This window comes from Boleophthalmus pectinirostris, unplaced genomic scaffold (genome assembly GCF_026225935.1).
Source record: "Boleophthalmus pectinirostris isolate CB_2022bp ecotype Guang Dong unplaced genomic scaffold, ASM2622593v1 HiC_scaffold_19, whole genome shotgun sequence".
NCBI classification, from domain to species: domain Eukaryota; kingdom Metazoa; phylum Chordata; class Actinopteri; order Gobiiformes; family Gobiidae; genus Boleophthalmus; species Boleophthalmus pectinirostris.
Genome location: NW_026571140.1, coordinates 36,526,063 through 36,546,075, shown reverse-complemented (window position 1 = coordinate 36,546,075; position 20,013 = coordinate 36,526,063). Strand labels below are relative to the sequence as shown.

General features: G+C 38.2%; 1 protein-coding gene across 3 annotated transcripts in view; it reads left to right on the top strand.

The window, feature by feature from the left end:
* fhod1 (formin homology 2 domain containing 1) overlaps positions 1 to 20,013 on the top strand; it is a 155,348-nt gene that overhangs the window by 95,314 nt on the left and 40,021 nt on the right. For all 3 annotated transcript variants that reach the window (XM_055154410.1, XM_055154409.1, XM_055154408.1), the window contains exons 4-10: positions 613 to 680; positions 2,512 to 2,617; positions 7,550 to 7,644; positions 11,258 to 11,369; positions 13,456 to 13,550; positions 13,810 to 13,953; positions 16,170 to 16,894. In XM_055154410.1, coding sequence (XP_055010385.1) covers positions 613 to 680; positions 2,512 to 2,617; positions 7,550 to 7,644; positions 11,258 to 11,369; positions 13,456 to 13,550; positions 13,810 to 13,953; positions 16,170 to 16,894 — 1,345 coding nt within the window. The remainder of the gene's footprint in view (positions 1 to 612; positions 681 to 2,511; positions 2,618 to 7,549; positions 7,645 to 11,257; positions 11,370 to 13,455; positions 13,551 to 13,809; positions 13,954 to 16,169; positions 16,895 to 20,013) is intronic.

Genomic DNA, 20,013 nt, shown 5'->3' with positions numbered 1-20,013 from the left:
AGGTTACATCTTCAGATCAGATTTCAGTTTTCTCTCAAATCTTTAAGCTTTTTGAAGTGTTTAAATTGTGAATGAAATTGTAAAACATCTGCAAATACTCCACATTATGGCATTAAACTTGTCTATCTCCGTGGAGACAAGTAGACGACACCACCAGGTCAAGTTACAAGTAGAAAGGGAGACTCTGCTCACAATAAAAACGCATTTTTTTTTTCGAGTTTTCTAGTATTATCATTAACAGAAATGCCTGCAATTAAATAAATGCAAGATGGATCAGTTTAATGCCACTCTGGAACATTCTCGACGAAGAAATCTTAGAGACATTAGATGACTTCACGAGAAAAGTTAATTTAAACTATGACTAAAACATGAGTATTAAACCTATGACTAAATGTAGAGTAGTAAACGGCTAAACCACCTATTAATACTGTTATTGTGACATATATTAGTAATACAAATACATTAACTCAGATGCCAGAAATATAATGTCATCTTTCAGTTTCAGTGTATTGGCAGTTCCCTGTCTGAGTCACGGTCCAGTTTTGGATCTCTGCCCCGTGTCTCCATAAACACAAACTCACTTCCTGTCTTTCTGCTGTTTTTATTTTGCAGAAAAGTTGTACAACTCCCAAGGCCCTGAGCTCCGGAGGTCGCTGTTTTCACTCAAGCAGCTTTTCCAGGTAACTCATGTTTAAAAATCACCACATACTTTTATCATTTTAATTTAGATTTGTATTATTATATTTACGTATTATATTATTTTATTATAATGGGACAATTCATCATCAAAAGAGAAGAATCTATAACAAACTTGGTAAAGTCAGTTATAAACAATTTCATCAGTGATTTGATTAGGCTACTTAATGTCCAAATGTTTTAAATCCGTGTATCATTTGTTCATTCGTTTTTCAATATAAAACCAAAAATAAGAAAACGAAAAAACAACTGTTTTCTTCGTTATTTTTCTCCAAAACCAAAATGAAAAAACGGATAATGATTCGTTTTTTCAGTTTTCGATTTTGTGTTTAAATGAAGAATGGAAAAAACGGATAACGGCCGTTTCCCGTTTACGTGACTTCCGTGACTGCGATGCCGAACTTTTGCACCGCGTACGGACTGAACTAGGACTGATCCAGGTCCGAGACCAGACGGGACTAGAGCGGGACTAGAGCGGGACCAGACCAGGACCAGACCAGGACCAGACCAGGACCAGACCAGGACCAGACCAGGACCAGAGAGGGACTGGGGCGGACTCCAAGCTTTGACTCTGAGCCTCCGTGGGGTCCAAGCCTCAGCTTCGAGCTCCGGCCCTGTCGTGGGCTCTGAGCCTCCGATCTGGTCTCGGTCTTGTCTCGGTCTTGTCTCGGTCTCGTCTCTGTCTCAGGCCCGCTCTGGTCCCGGTCTGGTCCCGGACCTGGTCCATTTGAACCAAAAGCTCTTAGTTCGGTTCGTTTTCGTTGGTGTGAAAGCGTCAGTTGGATGCTTTGCACCACCTCGGAACCAGCCGCGGTTCTGGAGCAGCCCGTCCGGACCTGTAGTCCACAGCGCATTCTCACTTTCCCCGCACGGAACCAGCGCGGAGACGATGACACGGAACCGCTCGGACCGCTGGTCTCGGTCTCAGTCCCGCTCTGGTCTCGGTCTGGTCTCGGACCTGGATCAGTCCTGGTTCACTCCGTACGCGGTGCAAAAGTTCGGCATCGCAGTCACGGAAGTCACGTAAACGGGAAACGGCCGTTATCCGTTTTTTCCATTCTTCATTTAAACACAAAATCGAAAACTGAAAAAACAAATCATTATCCGTTTTTTCATTTTGGTTTTGGAGAAAAATAACGAAGAAAACTGTTGTTTTTTCGTTTTCTTATTTTTGGTTTTATATTGAAAAACGAATGAACGAATGATACACGGATTGTTTTAAAGGTGCACTGTGTAACTTTTCTGGTGGAGAGTCCTGCTTGTCTTGCCTGGAAGGATCCATAGTGTGGCATTACACTTATTAGATCTGTGAAAACGCACTGATTCATTGATTTATTGTCATTGAATGAAGGAAACAACCTATGAAATTACACTTAGAGCTTCCCTCTGTTGTACACAGACATAAGCAAGAAAACACAGTGAAGCCAAGACGCACTACACTACATCTGAAAGACACAACATTTATGGTTGAGGATTATTTACACACTGATCGCTGTTGGGGAAAAGCTATTTTTTAATTTTACAATGTGCGTTTTCATCGACCTGTATGCCATCTCACAGTAAGAATGTATGTTTTGTAGCATTAAAACATGCATTATATAGGACACCTTTATTTGTAGTCCTATATTATAACATGTTTTTATGCTCATCACACCCTGGAGTAACTTTCCACTTGTTGTAATTAGAGCTGTAGATACTTGTAGTGTCCAGTCAATTGAGTCATTCTTTTAAAAAACATTGAATATTACACATATGGCTAAACTGTTACAAAATTGTAATCAGTCTAAAACTAGACTTTCTGTTTGTTGTGTGCAGGATGATAAAGACCTGGTCCCAGAGTTTGTGGCGTCTGAAGGTTTGACGTGTTTCATTAAAGTCGGAGCAGAGGCCGACCACAACTACCAGAACTACATCCTCAGAGGTGAGTGCAGAAAATCAAATCACATCACTTTATTTATCAAATAAATGTGTTTTTGCGTGCTCTTTTCTCCTGCGGACACACGGCAACTGAAGGATTTTGAGCTGAGAAAAAGTTTACAGTCTAAAAACAGGTAAAAATCGCCCCAAAATCCGACATTTTTGAAAGTTGTAGGTGATCTGTCAGCTGAACACGAGCAGTTTGTGATTACATTGCCTCTATGAGAAAGATCTTGTCTCAGCCCAGGGGATTTTTTCTGCTGAAGCTCCAGTGAGTGTCACTGTGTCAACTGGAGGCAGCTACAAGCAGCAACACTTTATCCAGTTATTTTAATAGTTCCATGACTTCCCTGTGTGATGTTGTGATTTCCAACCAGGAAGTAAAATTTTTAACCTAAAAAATTGCCAAACTGGGAAAAAAAAGTTCTTTAATTCTTGCAAAATCTTAAAGGTGCATTTCGCAACTCCATCAAAAGCTTTTCTCCATGGAAACTTTATTGCTTTGTCCGGAATGTTTCACAATGTGGTATTAAACCTTTCTATCTTCATGGAGACCAAACCAGACCAAGTTACAGGTCAGATCTGTGGAGAGGCGGCCCCGCTCACAGTCAGAATGCCTGTTTTTTTAATGCATTTTTGTGCTATAAAACCACCTGCGATTGAATAAATGTGAAGTGGAGCTGTTTAATGTCACACTGTGGAACATTTCAGACAGTGCACTTTTAAAATATAATGATCTTAGTTGTGTTTTAGTGAAATAAGTAGGCTGAGCTGTCATACGGACTTAAATTCTCGTGTGAAACTAACTGATTTGCCTGATTTAGTCTTACATAACTCACAAGTGGAGTCCTGTGGGATCCTGGTCGCTGGAACAATTTTATATTTCTACTTTTGTCGGTGGAAAGTGGGACCTGAGTTTGACACGTTTGAATCCACGTCGCTGACTCAGACTGGTCATTACAGGCTTTAGAGAAACGCTCTGGTCTGAGAGAGGAGCCAAACTAAACCAGAGCGAGAGAGAAGAGGAGGCGATATGACATTTGCTACTGTCTGCACCTCACCGTCTCGTACAAATTTACTAGTACAGAGTCTGACGAACGCTTTTCTCCGTGGAGATCTTATTGCTCTGTCTGGAATGCTTCACGGTACGGTTTAAAAACTTTCTATCTTCATGGAAACCAGACCAGACCAAGTTACAGGTCAGATCTGTGGAGAGGCGACCCCGCTCACAGTCAGAATTAAGGCTGGGTATCATTAAGAAGTTGCAGATACGATACACACCTCGATACACAGGCCACGATACGATACATATCTCGATACCGTGCACTTTCGATTCGATATGATATATTTCAAATCGATTCGATACGGTTCAATAAAAAATAAAGGCTAAATCGTGGCTGTGACACTAAACGTCTTTGTTAAACCACTTCTTGTGCAAAGTTCATATGAAACACAAACATTTTAATCATCAAAACAGTAAAAATATCAAATGTGTTGCATAAATGAGTTTCCTTTCACTCCACAAGCAACAAAACTGTAGCACTGTAACAAAATAATTTAGTAAAACACACCTAAAAATACTCTTGGTGATATATCGATACAGTAGCCCACGATATCGATACTGTATCATCACATTAAACGATACGATATATCGATATTCTGATATTTTTGCACACCTCTAGTCAGAATGTTGTTTTTCTAGGTACTTTTGCACTATAGAAATTGTAATTGTATAAATGTAAGGCAGAGCTGTTTAATGTCATACTGCGGAACATTTCAGGCAGAGCAATGACATATCCATAGAAACAAGCAGGTGACGGACCCTCCACCAGAACAGTTACACAATGCACCTTTAATAATATATACTACTTGAGGGTAGTGATAAGTAATAATTATCTAGGATCATAAAACAGAATCTTTGCTGCCAGTAAAGAGCCCGTGTTGCACTATTATCGGATCTATGTTGTAATGTTGTTTCCTCATCACAAACAGACCTGGAGTTGTGTTTTGTTTCATTCACGCGTTTAACTCACAAACTCTGCGTAATTAGGCTGAGTTCTTTTCTCAAACAGAAAACAGGAAGTGCACCACTCCTTCACTAGGAACTATTTGAAGGATTACAGACCTTGAATTGCCAAGCTCTTCTCTCTCAGTCCAGGCTGGTGCCACCTAGTGCCTCCGCTCAATTTCATTTCTCTCCAGCGACTAGGTCAGGAATCAGAATACACTTGACGGTTTGCAAAAACCCTGTAAGTGCGAGTTTGGGCACCAGCCAATCAGCAAAGAGCCATATATTCAGTGTTGTCAACAATTCCAAAGATCGAGGATTTAAATCCGGAACAAAGAGAATGTTTGGTGAATTTCATCAGGGGAAAAGACGTTATTGCCCTTCTTCCTACGGGATTTGGGAAAAGCTTAATATACCAGTTAGCTCCTTTAGCGGTGCATTACATATGTCACAACCAAATAGCAGCAATTTGTTAAATTGGTCCAGAATGCAGCAGCTCACCTTTTGACTGGAAAGTAACAGAGGAACCACATCTCTCCTGGTTCTTAAATCCCTGCATTGGCTTTTCTGTACATTTTACAAACCATTTTAAAATGTTAATGATTGTTTTTAAAAGTCTTAATGGCATGCAGTGTTGGGGAGTAACAGATTACATGTACCAGAGTTAGGTAATCAGAGTACAAATTATGAGTAACTGTATTCAGTTACAGTTACTGTTTCAGTGAGTGGTAATTGGATTACAGTTACTTTGTTGAAATAAATGGATTACACAGCGGTATTTTCCTGTTTTCACATTTTGGGCTATAACCCTTTTTTTTTTTTTTTTTTCCCCTCGGTAATTTCACTCATTGCCAGGTCTAAACTAAACCAGGTCTAAACCAGGTCTAAACCAGGTCTAAACCAGGTCTAAACCAGGTCTAAACCAGGTCTAAACCAGGTCTAAACCAGGTCTAAACCAGGTCTAAACCAGGTCTAGGAAACCAGGTAATAAACAGGATTTAACAGGACTAAATCATGCTGCGTGGACCGTGTCTCCTCCTCTTCTATCAATAATATTTTTATTTGGTTCAGTAAAGTCTGGGCTTTTTATTTTCTTGTAGCAGACAAAACATCTTATGTGAAGATTTTCTCGTTTTTGTTTCTCTACAGCAAATCAAGTAATCCAAAGTATTCAGATTACATTACTCACTTTAAGTAATTTAATGGATTACTTTACAAACTACATTTTGGGGTCTGTAATCTGTAGGGGAATACATTTTAAAAGTCACCTTCCCAACACTGATGGTATGACACCTTCCTATTTATTTGAACTGCTTCAGCCAACGTCCCATCCAGAGAACTGCAAACCAGCACCTCTTGGCTGTGCTATAGAAAAATATCTTTAATTTAATATTATATAACCAGTATATAATATCTGTGCTATTGCCTAGAACTAAAAATATTTCCAAATTCTTGGTAGTACCATATACTGTACTTTTTTTTAGTAGCAGAGAAGTATCTTCCAGCCGTTCCCAGCCCACATCCTGACAGCAGAAGTCAAAGAGGGGCCAAATTCAAACAATAAAAAACAATTCAATTTTAAATCAACAGTGAAACAATATTTACTCATGGTGAGGGTTTGTAATTGAACACAAAAACATATTGATAGTGCTTTTATTATAATGAGTCACTCGTGCATTTGAGTGTCACAGAGTCAAACTGACCTCTTTCACTGCCGGCCCTGTTCTGTCAGAGCGACCTCCAGCCGACCAATAACTTTTCTTTGTAACTCACATTTTGCCTGGTACGCAAAGGACATCTGCTGGATATTAATCTTCACTGGACATATCATTTTTTGGCGTTTGAGTTATTACATTATTGGCCTGTTGTGACACTATGGGCTTATTAAGACTGAGCATCATTAAGAACCTCCAGTGGCAGAGTTACGGGTTTGGGGGCCCGAGGCGAACTTGTGTTTGGGGCCCTCAATATAATGCGTTGTTGCTTTAGTTGTATTTTTAATATTGTTTGTATTTCCCCATTGTTCTTGAGACACACACATTCCTATTTGAATTAGTGGATTGGAAACTTATTTTATTAGTTAGGTAGCCTACCAGATAACCAGAGCTGAAAGTAGTTTTATTTTTTTACTTTTTTACCATTTGTTTTTTTTTTTTTTTTTTGTTTACATCCATTACTTATGATTACGCTTCAATTATGTTCAAATCAGGGTCAAGCTCACTAGTCCATTCTCACATGAAAGGGGGGGATGCTTTTATTTTGATGGTATTTTTATGTTTTAAAGTAAACTACTCTCATTTAATGTCATACTGAGAGTAAATCAAATTGCTCTTAGGCCTCGGCCAGTGACACTGATTTGGAATTGGTTGGGGGCCCCTCCAGGTTTGGGGGCCCTAAGCAGCCACCCTCGTTTGCCTAATGGCAGCGCCGCCTCTGCATACCTCGATACATCGGTCACGATACGATACGTTTTTCAATACAGTGCACTTTTGATTCAGTACGATTCGATATGATATATATTTCAAATTGATTTGATACAGTTCAGTGAAAAACAAAGGTTAAAATCATGGCGGTACTTAACTCTGCACCAACTTAGTGGACTTATTACACTTTAATATGAAAAACGCCCATTTTGCTCAAAACTGTGAAAATGTCAACACAGATAATTTAGTAAAATATACCTAAAAATACTCTTGGTGATACATCGATACAGCAGACCACGATATCAGTACTGTTTCATCAAATTAAATCATACAATATATCGATATTTCAGTATTTTTGCACACCCCTCGGGCTTTGTACATGTAAAGTTGGGCAGATTTATTACATTATTGACTGTGTATTGTGACGTTCTCTGTTTCTAAAGCCTCTTATCTATTGTCTTTCTTTCCCTTCCTCTTCCTCTCTCTCTCTCTCTCCCTCCCTCAGCCCTGTCTCAGATCATGCTGTTTGTGGACGGCATGAACGGCGTGATTCAGCACAATGAGATGGTGCAGTGGCTCTACACGCTCACAGGAAGTCTGGTCAGTACAAAACACAAACGCATACATACAAACACACACACACAAACATACACACAATCTGTTTAGTACCATAGACTGTATAAAAAAGTGGACTAAGCGAATGTGACGTCACCCACAGCGTTCAGAAGTTGGCAATGCGAACGGTTACAGGAGCGAATTAGGAACAGGATTTTTGAATGGACAAAATAGCGAATAAAAACATCAGGGTCATGTAGAACAGACATTTTAATCAATCAATCAATCAAACTTTATTTATAGAGCGCTTTTCATACAGTAATGCAACACAAAGCGCTTTACAGTGATTAAAAACATTTACACATTTCCTTCCAACCCCACATTGCATACGCACAAAACTAAGCTCAACACTTGGGTCTTGAGATTACTATCTGTGACATAATTATCTTCTCTTCTACTCCTTCTGTAATCTGACATAACTATCTTCTTTGCAACTAACTATATGAAATCTGGAAGTTTATACTAACTGTCTGGAATCTGGGACACTAACTATCTGGAACCTGTACAAAAAGGAAAAGAAAAAGAAACAGAAACCCCTCTGCAACATCAGCACAACAGACAATAACGACAAGACTAGCAACTGGGGAGGAGAGGGAATTGGAGTCGACCCCAGAATATAGGCAGGCAGCCTCTAGATCCTGCAGCCAGGGGGCGCTGGATACAACAGACCCACCCGCCAATTCTGGGTGGGGCAAAAGCTGCGAGGGTGTAGAGAAAGTTGAAACATGTCAACTAGGTAAATACACTTTACTGTGTTTTCTTTAAAAAAAAAAAACAATAAGTTAAAGTACATAAGAAGACAAAATTAACATCTTTGGCCTGCTTCTTATACTAAAGACAATATTTTATAAATCTCGGTAGCTTTACCCTTATTGTAATGTTTTTGTAATGCTTTTTTTTTTCCATTATTGATGTTTTTATTCCACTGAAAAACAAAAAACATGCATCCTTGCTCTGAGTGGGCTCGTATATCCACAAACCTGACTCTTATTTGGCCTGGAAAAGAGCCACTTCCTGCTTGTTTCCATGTTTTGTGAGTTTTAGAACTTTAATTTAACTTCAATTTCTGTTGCTGTAGCATTGATTTTGTCCACAACAGCAACACAAATAAACAGATATCGTTATCAGCAAGAAAACTCTGATTTCCATAGACTGTATACAAAAGTGGACTGAGGGAGTGTGACCCATAGTGTTCAGCTCCAGTCAAATGAAGCTCATCAAGGCTTGTAGTTATAGGAGCGAATATGGAGTAGAGTTCCATATTAGGAAAAGGAATAGGAATTTATTTACGCACAAAATAGTCAAATAAAAACACCAGGATCATATAAAGCGGGTTAATATGAACATTTAAGACCAAAATGAGGAGTCGGACAGCTGACGGTTTTTCAATGCAAAGTTTATTGGAGCCAGAGTCAGTGGAGCCAGAAGCACCCCCATGTTCACTTCCTATTTGGAACACGGTTAGCTGGTTAACTATGTCCATTTATTTATAGTCTATACTTATTTCCAAAACCTGTATCGTATTTCAGGATCTACTACAGAAAATGCCAAAGCGTCCAAGTGGTTTAAAACCAAAAACATATTCCGTAATCCGGTTTTAAAGGGAAAACAACATTCCCAGCTGTCTGCTTTGTTGTTTTAGCGAAGATTGTGACGTAACGGTGTTTATCGTATTGAACTGCTTTTCTTGGTGCCAGTTCTAATCTAATCAGAGACAGATACCACTGAAAAGACTTTGTTAATGTTTTGATTGGCTGAAAGTTTGAACATGCCGTTTTGTTTTGTTTTTTTGTTTTGTTTTTTAACCTGAAATGTGTTTACACTTTTTACACTCATTAAAATGTAATAGCTAAAAATTAAAGCTGAAGTTAAAGGCCTTGTAACCAATTTTTTCCATTTATTTGAGCAAAGTTTGTGTTTGTTTTCAAGACGGTAAAACCAAGTACAGCGCATTTAAAGGTCTTATATTACGCAAAATTGACTCAAAAACAGTCCTGAAGTTGTGTTTTTTCATTCACACATTTGAGTAACACTTTATTATTAGTCTGTCTACATCTCCAAAGCTTAAAATGCTCTGTTCCACCTTGTGATGTCATGAAGAAACGGCAACTTTTTATGTTTTGTTCAGTAGAGATTGGCAATTCTAGGGCTGAAATCATCCAAATGATTCTAGTGAAGTTGTAGAAGTTTAAAAACACAGTGGAGCACTTCCTATTTTACCATGTGTCATCACAAATTACACGGTTTGGGTGTTAAAAATGTGTGAATGAAACAAAACACAACTTCAGGTCTGTTTTTGATGAATGATGAACATAACATAGATCAGAAAATAGTGTAATAACAGTACTTTGGATACTACATTTGTCTAGGTCAAATGACTGCGCTTAAACTCAAAACAAGAATGCAATACACAGGGTTCCAACGGTCATGGAAATCCTGGAGAAGTCATGGAAATCGAAAATGTCATTTTCTAGGCCTGAAAAAGTCATGGAATTTTGTAAATACAACGAAAGTTTTAGAAAAGTCATGGAATTTTATTATCTTGTTCACGCAACTAGTGTTCTGCTAAGTTCTCATTAGGCTTTTATGATTATTTCCGAACATATGCGCCTTTTGTTTAAAAGAGACGACAATAAATGCACTGACAGTATTTTGAATGTTAAAAAACTATAATCCCAAACCATAAGATGAGTGGAAAGGGTTAACGTTTCATATTTAGCCCTAAAAGTCAATCAGTTCTACACATGTAGGTGTCGTAAAGTCATGGAAAATTCACTTTAGCTCATGAAAAAGTCAAGGAAATGTTTTGAAATTTTGTCAGTGATAAAAAGTGGGGACCCTGAATCTAAAACATTTTATATACAAGTACTTTAGAATCAGAAATACATTTATTGTCATTATCTTTGTGTTGGAAAAGGTCTTGAAAATCAGATACTGATCATTCTAAAACTAGATACTCATTTAAGCAGGTATCGATACAAAAAAGTCACATTCACAGGACAGAAATAAACCTTTTCTGAATAGTTTTAGCATGATTTTGAGCTGAATCAGAACAAATATAAGAGCACAAAGACGAGTATACACCCATGGACCACCGAAGGATTACACAGATATAAGACCACATGGAAATATAACAGAAAGTACTTTGATTTCATGTTAAAAATCACACTGAAAACATGTTTTTTATCATCGTGGTATCCAAAAACCATATTGAGTATTGAGTCTTTTCCTTAGTATCGAAATCAAGTTTGAAATTTTAGTACTGTGACAGGTTTCAGGCTTTTATTTAAGTAAAGCAACTCAACATAATAGAGTAAAACAATGTTAAAATTCCTCTTTCTTCTTATGCCTGGGAAATCCTCTTGGCATTTTCAAGCTTTGGTCCAACATTTCCACCTCAGGTTTATTATTACATGTTACACAGAGGCCACAGGAACATATGACTTTAAGTGTTTTAATTTTGGAAGTTTCCTTTTTGAACAAATGAGTCACTGTGTCACGGCTCCTGCACAGTGAGCCCTCTGTGTGAGCGTGATCTGCGGCTCCCTCTGGTGGCCGCGCGCTGACACTGCTGCCTCTTTTTTTTTTGTGTTAACAGTCTCGTCTCGTGGTGAAAACTGCGCTCAAACTGCTCATAGTGTTTGTGGAGTATTCAGATCCGAACGCCAGGCTGCTCATCAGGGCCGTCAACACAGTGGATGGAAGAAGAGGTGAGTAGATTTTATTACATTTTATTTAAAGGTGCACTGTGTAACCTTTGCAGTGCTGGGTCAACTACTTATACTTGTCTCTATCTAGATGTTATTGTGTTGCCTGGAATCTTTAACAGTAGCATAAACTTCTACCGTATTTTCCGCACTATAGGGCGCACTTAAAAGCCTTAATTTTCATCAAAAAATGACCTTATAATCCAGAGCGCCTTATATATAAATTTATTCGAGTGTCTTAGTACGACTTTAGTAAACTACAAAGCCACAGCACTTGCAGCATTACGGCTCCCATAGTCAGAAGCATCGTGGAGTAATACATACTGTGATTCCTTTTAATATCAAAATGCACCTGTCAAGAGACACGCTTACAACGCCGACTTTAAACTCAAGGCTGTTATAAAGTTAAAGTACGAGCTGCGTGGGAGCAGTGGATGAGAGAAGGAGAACACACATTCACCAAGACAGGGAGACGGCGCCGAGCAACTTACTCCACGATCTGCCAATGGATCGTTGACGCCTGGACTAAGGATCAGTATCAACTGTGGTCCGAGCTTTCACCAAGACCAGAATCATCACTGAACTGCCAGGGAACAGTAACCACACTGACTCGGATACTGACGAGAGGGATGCGGGCGAGCTGGACGCCGCACTCACCCAACTGTTTGAACAATTATGAATTATTGTGAATACACTAACAATTTAACTGTATCAGACAGTTTTTTGTTTTGTTTTCGCGTTACAACGGAACAAAGTTGAGAGTTATTATGAACGTGTTAAAATAAAGTTTGACTGACTTATCTAATTGTTGTGTTTCGTTTAATGCGCCTTATCGTCCGGTGCGGTTTATATGTGAAAAAAGTTCAAAAACAGACCATTCAATGACAGTGCCTTATAACCCAGAGCGCCTTATAGTGCAGAAAATACGGTACCTTCATGGAAACGAGCAGATGTTGCCACCAGGCCAAGTTAGAGGTCAGATCTGTGGAGAGGCTACCCCACACACAATTTTTCATTTTTTTATTGAATTTTTTGACCCATAAAATCACCTACATTTGAGTAAGCGTTATTAGATAGCTTTAATGCCATACCGTGAAACATTCCAGGCAAAGAAATACTAAATCTGTGAAGACTTCTCAGGCCCCAACTAGAAAAGTTACACAATGCATCATTATGCTTTAAATTTTAGTTATAACTAGGGCAGGGTATCATTAAGAAGTTGCCTATATGATACATGCCTCGATACAGTGCACTTTCAGTTCAATACAATATGTTTCAAATCAATTCGCTACGGTTCAATAAAAAATAGAGGCTAAATCAAAAGTCTTTTTTAAACCACTTCTTGTGCAATGTTAATATGAAACAAACACATTTTAATCATCAAAACAGTGAAAATGTCAGTTGTGTTGCATAAACGAGTTTCTTTTCACTGAAGCAACAAAACTGTAGCTCTGTAACAAAATAATTTAGTAAAAAAACCAAAAAATTGATACAACAGCCCACGATATTGATACTGTATCATCACATTAAACTATACGATATTTCAATATTTTTGCACACCCCTAGTTACGACTGTGAGAAGAAACAAGTCCAATCCAAATTTATTTATAGCACACAAAGTCTCTAAAGTGCTGCATAGAATAGGCACTATATAAGTTTACAGATTGAATAAAATACAGCATTCATTAAAAATATTAAAAATATATATATAAATAAATAAAAAAATAAAATTAACAATAAAAAAATAAAATAATAAAATAAAATCACTAAAAAACAGAGGACCAAGCAACCGATCAAACAATATCTCACTTTATATTTTTAGTGCCATTGGAGTGAAAAAAAAAAAAGTTTTTCAACTTGTGATATACTTTTTTGTTGATCCACCCAGTAAATATGACTAAATCACAGTTAAAAAAAAAACTTGAGGTGACGTAAACAACCAGAGCAAAGTTAACTTTACATTTAGGTTTGCTTTCTTGTTTTCTTTTTAAGTATCAGTGTTAATTTAGTACCGATAGTTAGAAAGCCAAATATTCCCTTTGGTTGCCGAGCGTGAATAAAGAAACCTCCTGTGTTTTGTTTTGTTCAGATGAAAAGCCCTGGAGCTACATTATGGACGTCCTGGAGGAGCGGAACGGAGCCGACTCTGAACTCCTCATGTTCACAATGACTCTCATCAACAAGGTGGAGTATTGCATCTCACTTATATTAATGTATTTTCCTTGAATATTTTTATTGTTGTTTACGCTTTATTGATCCACAGGAGAAATTACTGGAACACTGTAGCTCAAATATACAATAAACTACAATTAAATGTAATGGAAAAGCAATGAAAATATGCAATAATATACAAGATATGAATATGAGATTTAACTTAAAGGTGTTTTTTGTTATGTTATATTAAGGTGTACAGAATCATTATTCAAATACGTTTTCCTTCCAGACATTGGCGGCGCTCCCAGACCAGGATTCCTTCTACGATGTGACGGACAGCCTGGAGGAGCTCGGGATGGATACGATTGTCCAGAAACACCTGAACAACAAGGCCACAGAGGCAGACCTGAGGGCTCAGTTCACCACATACGAGGTAACAACTCTGGAATATTGAAAACAATACAGAAACACTGGGAAACCGGGCTGCCTAGAATAAAATAAAATAGGGCTGGATGATTCTTTCTATTGATCGATCATGATTTGCTTTTTGATTTTAGTTTTTGTCATTAAAATTACATAAATATGGGTTTTGGGTTGTTACCTTTTACCAGTTCAATTTAACAATAAAATAGTCACTTTTATTCCTCCAAATTCTGAACTCTTTTCCAAACCAGACTGACAGGATCGACTGCGGACTTGGATTAAATAGATCCAACCTGATTATTGAAACTACTGGATTTTGATTTGATAAAATTCAATTAACTAATCCGCCATAAAGTAAAGTCACGGTAAACGACCAATTCTACAACAGTAAATCTTCACTTATCTTTAAAATCCCTATTATTAAATGGAAATATTCATGCATTTAACCTGGTGTACTTGATTTTCATACTGAAAATGTACACGAATAAAGTTGGACAGCATTTCTTTAAGTGGTTCTGTCAACTGTGGCACTGTCCTCCTCAAACACTAAAAATATTCTAAATGTAAGTAAGATCAATAGAAATTGTACCAAATTGTCTTTGGTTTTATTTTTTTTGTTTGTTATTGTTTTATTGCCTTTCTCTATTTGCAACCTTTTCGTTTTAACCTCTCAAAACTGCCCCACAAAAGCAAAAGCCCTTAACTCACCATAGTGTGAAACTGAGAAAAAATTACTTAAAAGTTTCTGTTTTGTCCAGACAAAAGTAGGTAGGGCTCCCAAAATTTGCCAACTAGTTGCTATAATGGAGAAATGTTTGTATGTGAATAATATTGACCTTTGACCCTTATTTGTCAGTTTCTGTGCTCTGCCTTTGTATCATGAGCCAAAAATAAAGAATCGGGCAAAGGAAAAAGGCAGAAACTGACATGATTGTTATTTGCTTTTCACCAGACTTTCATTCGTTATAAAAACACGTCACCAAGCTCTAGTTATCATGGACTTTGTTTGAAATGATATTGAAGAGCTTTGGATTTCCTGTTTGGAGCTGATCAAGATCGTGCGGCGACACTTACACAGTTAAACAGTTTGACACACAAGTTACTTTAGAGTGTAGTATGAACTAGGGATGGGCATTCGATGAAATTTTCTTAATCGATCGTCGGGAGAATTAACGCTCGATTATCGATTAATCATTAACGTTTTTATATTAAAATAATCATCATTATTATTACTGTCTGCACTAATAATCTGCATAAATAAATTCAACTTTACGACATATAAACCGTAACGACTCTAGAGCCACATCAGCCCGTTTGACATTATAATGTGTTTAATTCAGTTTTGCGCAACTCTCACAGAAACGAAACTTAAAACCACATCGCTAATTTTGCATAAACTAAGCGAAGATAAAACTACAGCTCTTGTGTCGCTGATGCGGTTCAAGTTCTGTTGGATTAAAAGACATGACTCAGTGGAATACAGGTTAGTGTGACCAGATTTGCGTTTGTCAAAACCAGGACACCGTACGGGGGGAGGGAGGTGGGGACTCGTCATCGACATTGCGCGACTCTCAACTGGTAAAAACTTTTTCCCACTGGACACAGAAACATATGTGCTGCTTTATACACTGTGCACATGGACTCACACTTGTCCCGAACTGGAAAGTTTCTTGTACAAGTCATCGTTGCACTTCAGTACGTTGCAGGCTGCTCGCTCCTTCTGAGTGCAGAGAGACACATGTACAGACCTGTTTGGTCACCGCACAGCAACCTACAGTTTGTCGATTAAAATGAACGTAATCGATGAAATTCTTAATGATCAATTATCGATTAATCGACTAATCATGCCCATCCCTAGTATGTACATTATGAATAAATACACAAAATACATTCACTTTTTAGACAATTTAAAGTATATTTATTAATGTGTTAAGACCCTGTGCCAAGGCTGCAACAAAAAAGAGGCAAAAGGTTGGATTTTAAAATGAAATATATTTATTAACTAAATCACAAACAAAACATTGCACGACTCCTCATTTTTGGCTCATGATTCAAAGGCAGAGCACAAAATCTGACAAATAAGGGTCAAAGGTAAATTTTGAGAGGAGGGCTCAAAACACAAACAAAATGACATATTTTTGACCAAACATGATGTTACGGCGTTTTGCCTTTGTAGGACAGAAAAGGCCACAAATGACTAAAAAAAAAATGTATTCTCTTTTTCAGAACGCCTTGAAATACGAAGACGGCGAGATGGAAGTCCCCGCTCCGACCGTCCGTAAAGAACGCCGAAAACCAGCTCAGTCCTCCGGCCCCGAACAGGAGGGACGGAGGAGCCGACGGACGTCATCCCAAAACCTGCCGGACCTCGTCTCCTCCTCGTCTTCCTCATCCCCCTCTCCCTCGCCCACAACGACCGTCACCTCCCCCCGTCTAAACCGCGTCACGTCGCCGCTCACCATCTCCTCTCCGTCTCCGACTCAAAACGTAACGTCTCTTAACCTCCGTAACCAGATTCCATCTCCAACCATATCGTCCCCGTCGCCTACTGAAAATCTTACCTCTCCAACTCTAAACAATTACGTGCTGTCGCCAACCATCTCTTCTCCATCGCCGACTCAAAACATAACTTCTCCAAACCTCCAAATTCTATCTCCGACCATCTCTTCTCCATCTCCTACTGATAACGTCACCTCTCCTTTTTCACCAACCATCTCTTCTCCATCTCCAACCCAAAACGTAACGTCCCCCGGCTTCGGTAACGGTCGGCAATCGTCTTCGGAGACTCCCAAACAAAACAGCAGACCCACGTCCCCCGTCGCGCTGAACTCTGACCCCAGTAGCTCCGCCTCCAGCCCGTCCACGTCGCAGAGAGGGTCCCCGGTCGCGACGCACAGGGTCCCGAACGGAAACGCCGCGACCGAGCAGGAGACGAAAGGGTCGCCGAGTTCGTAAGTATGAAAATTAAAATGTTTTGGTGATTATTAGATTGTAAAGTAAATCTAGCCAAGTTAAAGGTGCATTGCGTAACTTTTTGTTTGGGGGGTCCGTCACCTGCCTGTTTCTATGGATGCGTCATCGCTCTGCCTGGAATATTCCACAGTGTGACATTAAACTGCTCTACCACCAGTGTTGGGGAGTAACAGATTACATGTACCAGAGTTATGTAATCAGAGTACAAATTATGAGTAACTGTATTCAGTTACAGTTACAGTTTCAGTGAGTGGTAATTGGATTACAGTTACTTTGTTGAAATAAATGGATTACACGGCGGGATTTTCCTGTTTTTACATTTCAGGCTACACCCCCCCTTTTTTTTTCTTTTTTTTTCCCGGTAATTCCACTCATTGCCGGACAATAAACCAGGTCTAAATCAGGTCTAAATCAGGTCTAAATCAGGTCTAAACCAGGTCTAAACCAGGTCTAAACCAAGGTCTAAATCTCTAAACCAACCAGGTCTAAACCAGGTCTAAACCAGATCTAAACCAGGTCTAAACCAGGTCTAAAACCAGGTCTAAACCAGGTCTAAACCAGGTCTAAACCAGGTCTAAACTAAACCAGGTCTACTAAACCAGGACTAAACCAGGTCTAAACCAGGACTAAACCAGACTAAACCAGACTAAACCAGGTCTAAACCAGGTCTAAACCAGGTCGAAACCAGGTCTAAACCAATATTAAACCAGGTCTAAACCAGGTCTAAACCAGGTCTAAACAGGTCTAAACCAGGTCTAAACCAGGTCTAAACAGGTCTAAACAGGTCTAAACCAAGGTCTAAACCAGGTCTAAACCAGGTCCAGGTCTAAACCAGGTCTAAACCAGGTCTAAAACCAGGTCTAAACCAGGTCTAAATCAGGTCTAAACCAGGTCTCAAACAGGATTTAACAGGACTAAATCATGCTGTGAGGACTGTGTCTCCTCGTCTTCTATCAATAATATTTTTAATTTGGTTAAATAAAGTCTGTGCTTTTTTATTTTCTTTTAACAGACAAAACATCTTATTTTAACATTTCCTTGTCTTTGCTTCTCTACAGCAAATCAAGTAATCCAAAGTATTCAGATTACGTTACAAACTACATTTTGGGGTATGTAATCTGTAATCTGTAGGGGAATACATTTTAAAAGTCACCTTCCCAACACTGTTTATCTTACATTTGTGGAATTACAGGTGGTTTTATGGCTCAAAAATACCTAGAAAAACAGGTATTCTGACTTTGAGCACCGTCGCCTCTCCACAGATCTGACCTGTAACTTGGTCTGGTTTGGTCTCCGTGATGGAAAGGTTTAATGCCGTACTGTGAAGAAAAGCATTTGACGGACCCTCCACCAGAAAATTGACACACCTTTAAGATGACATGAATTAAAAAATTTTTATCAAGATCTGAGTAAATTTAGCTTGACAATTAAAATAATCTACCAATGGAACAAAACTTTTTGTACTTAAAATATGAAAATTCATCTTGCTACAATAAAAAAAAAAAAAAAAAAACTACAACTCTGCATTTAAAATAAGAAACTAAATCAAATGTTGCTTGAATAAAGAAAAACACACTTATTCCATTGGTAGATAATTTGACTTGAATCAACTCAAATAAAGTAAAATGTTCTTAATTTAGGTTATTTTAACTTACCTAGATATTGCTTCATGTTCTAGTCTAAATTTCACTAATTTCACTGCAAAAAACAAAATCTAGTCAAGTTAAGATGACTTGAATTAAGAATGTTTTATCATGATTTGAGTAAATTTCACTTGACAAGTAAAATTATCTACCCATGGAACAAGACTTTTTGCATTTAAAATTTGAAAATACATCTTGCTACACTTAAAAAATCAGAAAAACAACAACTTTTTGCACTTAAAATAAGAAAACTAGAAGCTTAAATTAAGTAAAACACTTATTCCATTGGTAGATCATTTGACTTGTCAAGTTGAATTGACTCAAATAAAGTAAAATGTTCTTAATTTAGGTTATTTTAACTTGTATAGATATTGCTTTTTTGCAGTGAAGCATGTAGTCCAAATATCACTCATTTGGAGTGTCTTAAAGGTGTATCATGTAACTTTTTTGACTTTGCCCAGAATGTTCCACAGCACGTTTTTAAACTTCTAGTATTTTTTCAATTACAGGTGTTTGTGTTGTTCACAGCATCCAAATATTTCACCGCAATTAATTCATGAGCTTGTTTTACAACTTTAAAAAGGCTAAAGATCAGAGTATCGTCACAGTAATGTTAACAGCTAGCATGCAAACAGTGCACTTCCTGATTATCTCACAATAAAATGACCTCAAGAGCGTTGTATACAAAATATAAGACAAAACAGGTCTTACGTATCTTTATTGTGGAACATTTAAAGCAAAGCGATAACATCACCGCGGCGACGTAAAAGAAGCAGACCCTCCACCAGAAAAAAGTTACATAATGCGCCTTTAAAAATGACCGTCAGACCAAGGGCTAAAGTATTTGTTATTGTTTTGGTTTGCCCTCCGCTCTGCCTCCTGTGAGATCTGACCAAGTTTAGACGAGAAGTGAAATTATTTTATCTGGACACGACTTTCCTCTGAGTTCAGGCTCCAGGAATGTTTGTTTTTGTGGGTAAAGGGGCAGCAGACCCGAGAACCACAGCTTAGCCTCGTATGAGCTGCTTAAATGTTATGTTATAGTTTATGAATTATATTTCCATGATGTAAATAGGCCAGTGAGGGAGGGCATCTGGTTTAATGTGGGGTTGGAGACAGTCTTACAGCTTTAGCATTAGAACAGCCTGGTTACCTGACCAGAGCCAGAACTGCACGCTTTGATAAAACTTTTACAAAGACGCAAAGACGATCTGGAGTCATGTCCGGTCTCCCTGATTTCAGAGGGTGTGATTGACAGGCGGATTAACCAATCAGAGATGCTTCAAAACAAACAGGGCTGTTTATATGTAAAAAAAACAAAAACAAAAAAAAAAACAAAGGACTGAGAAACAGTGTAGGTTTTTACAGAATCAACAATCGAAGCATCAAACTATTAGCAGGGTTCCCGTTGTTCTGGAAATCCTGGAAAAGTCATGGAATTTTGTAAATTCAAT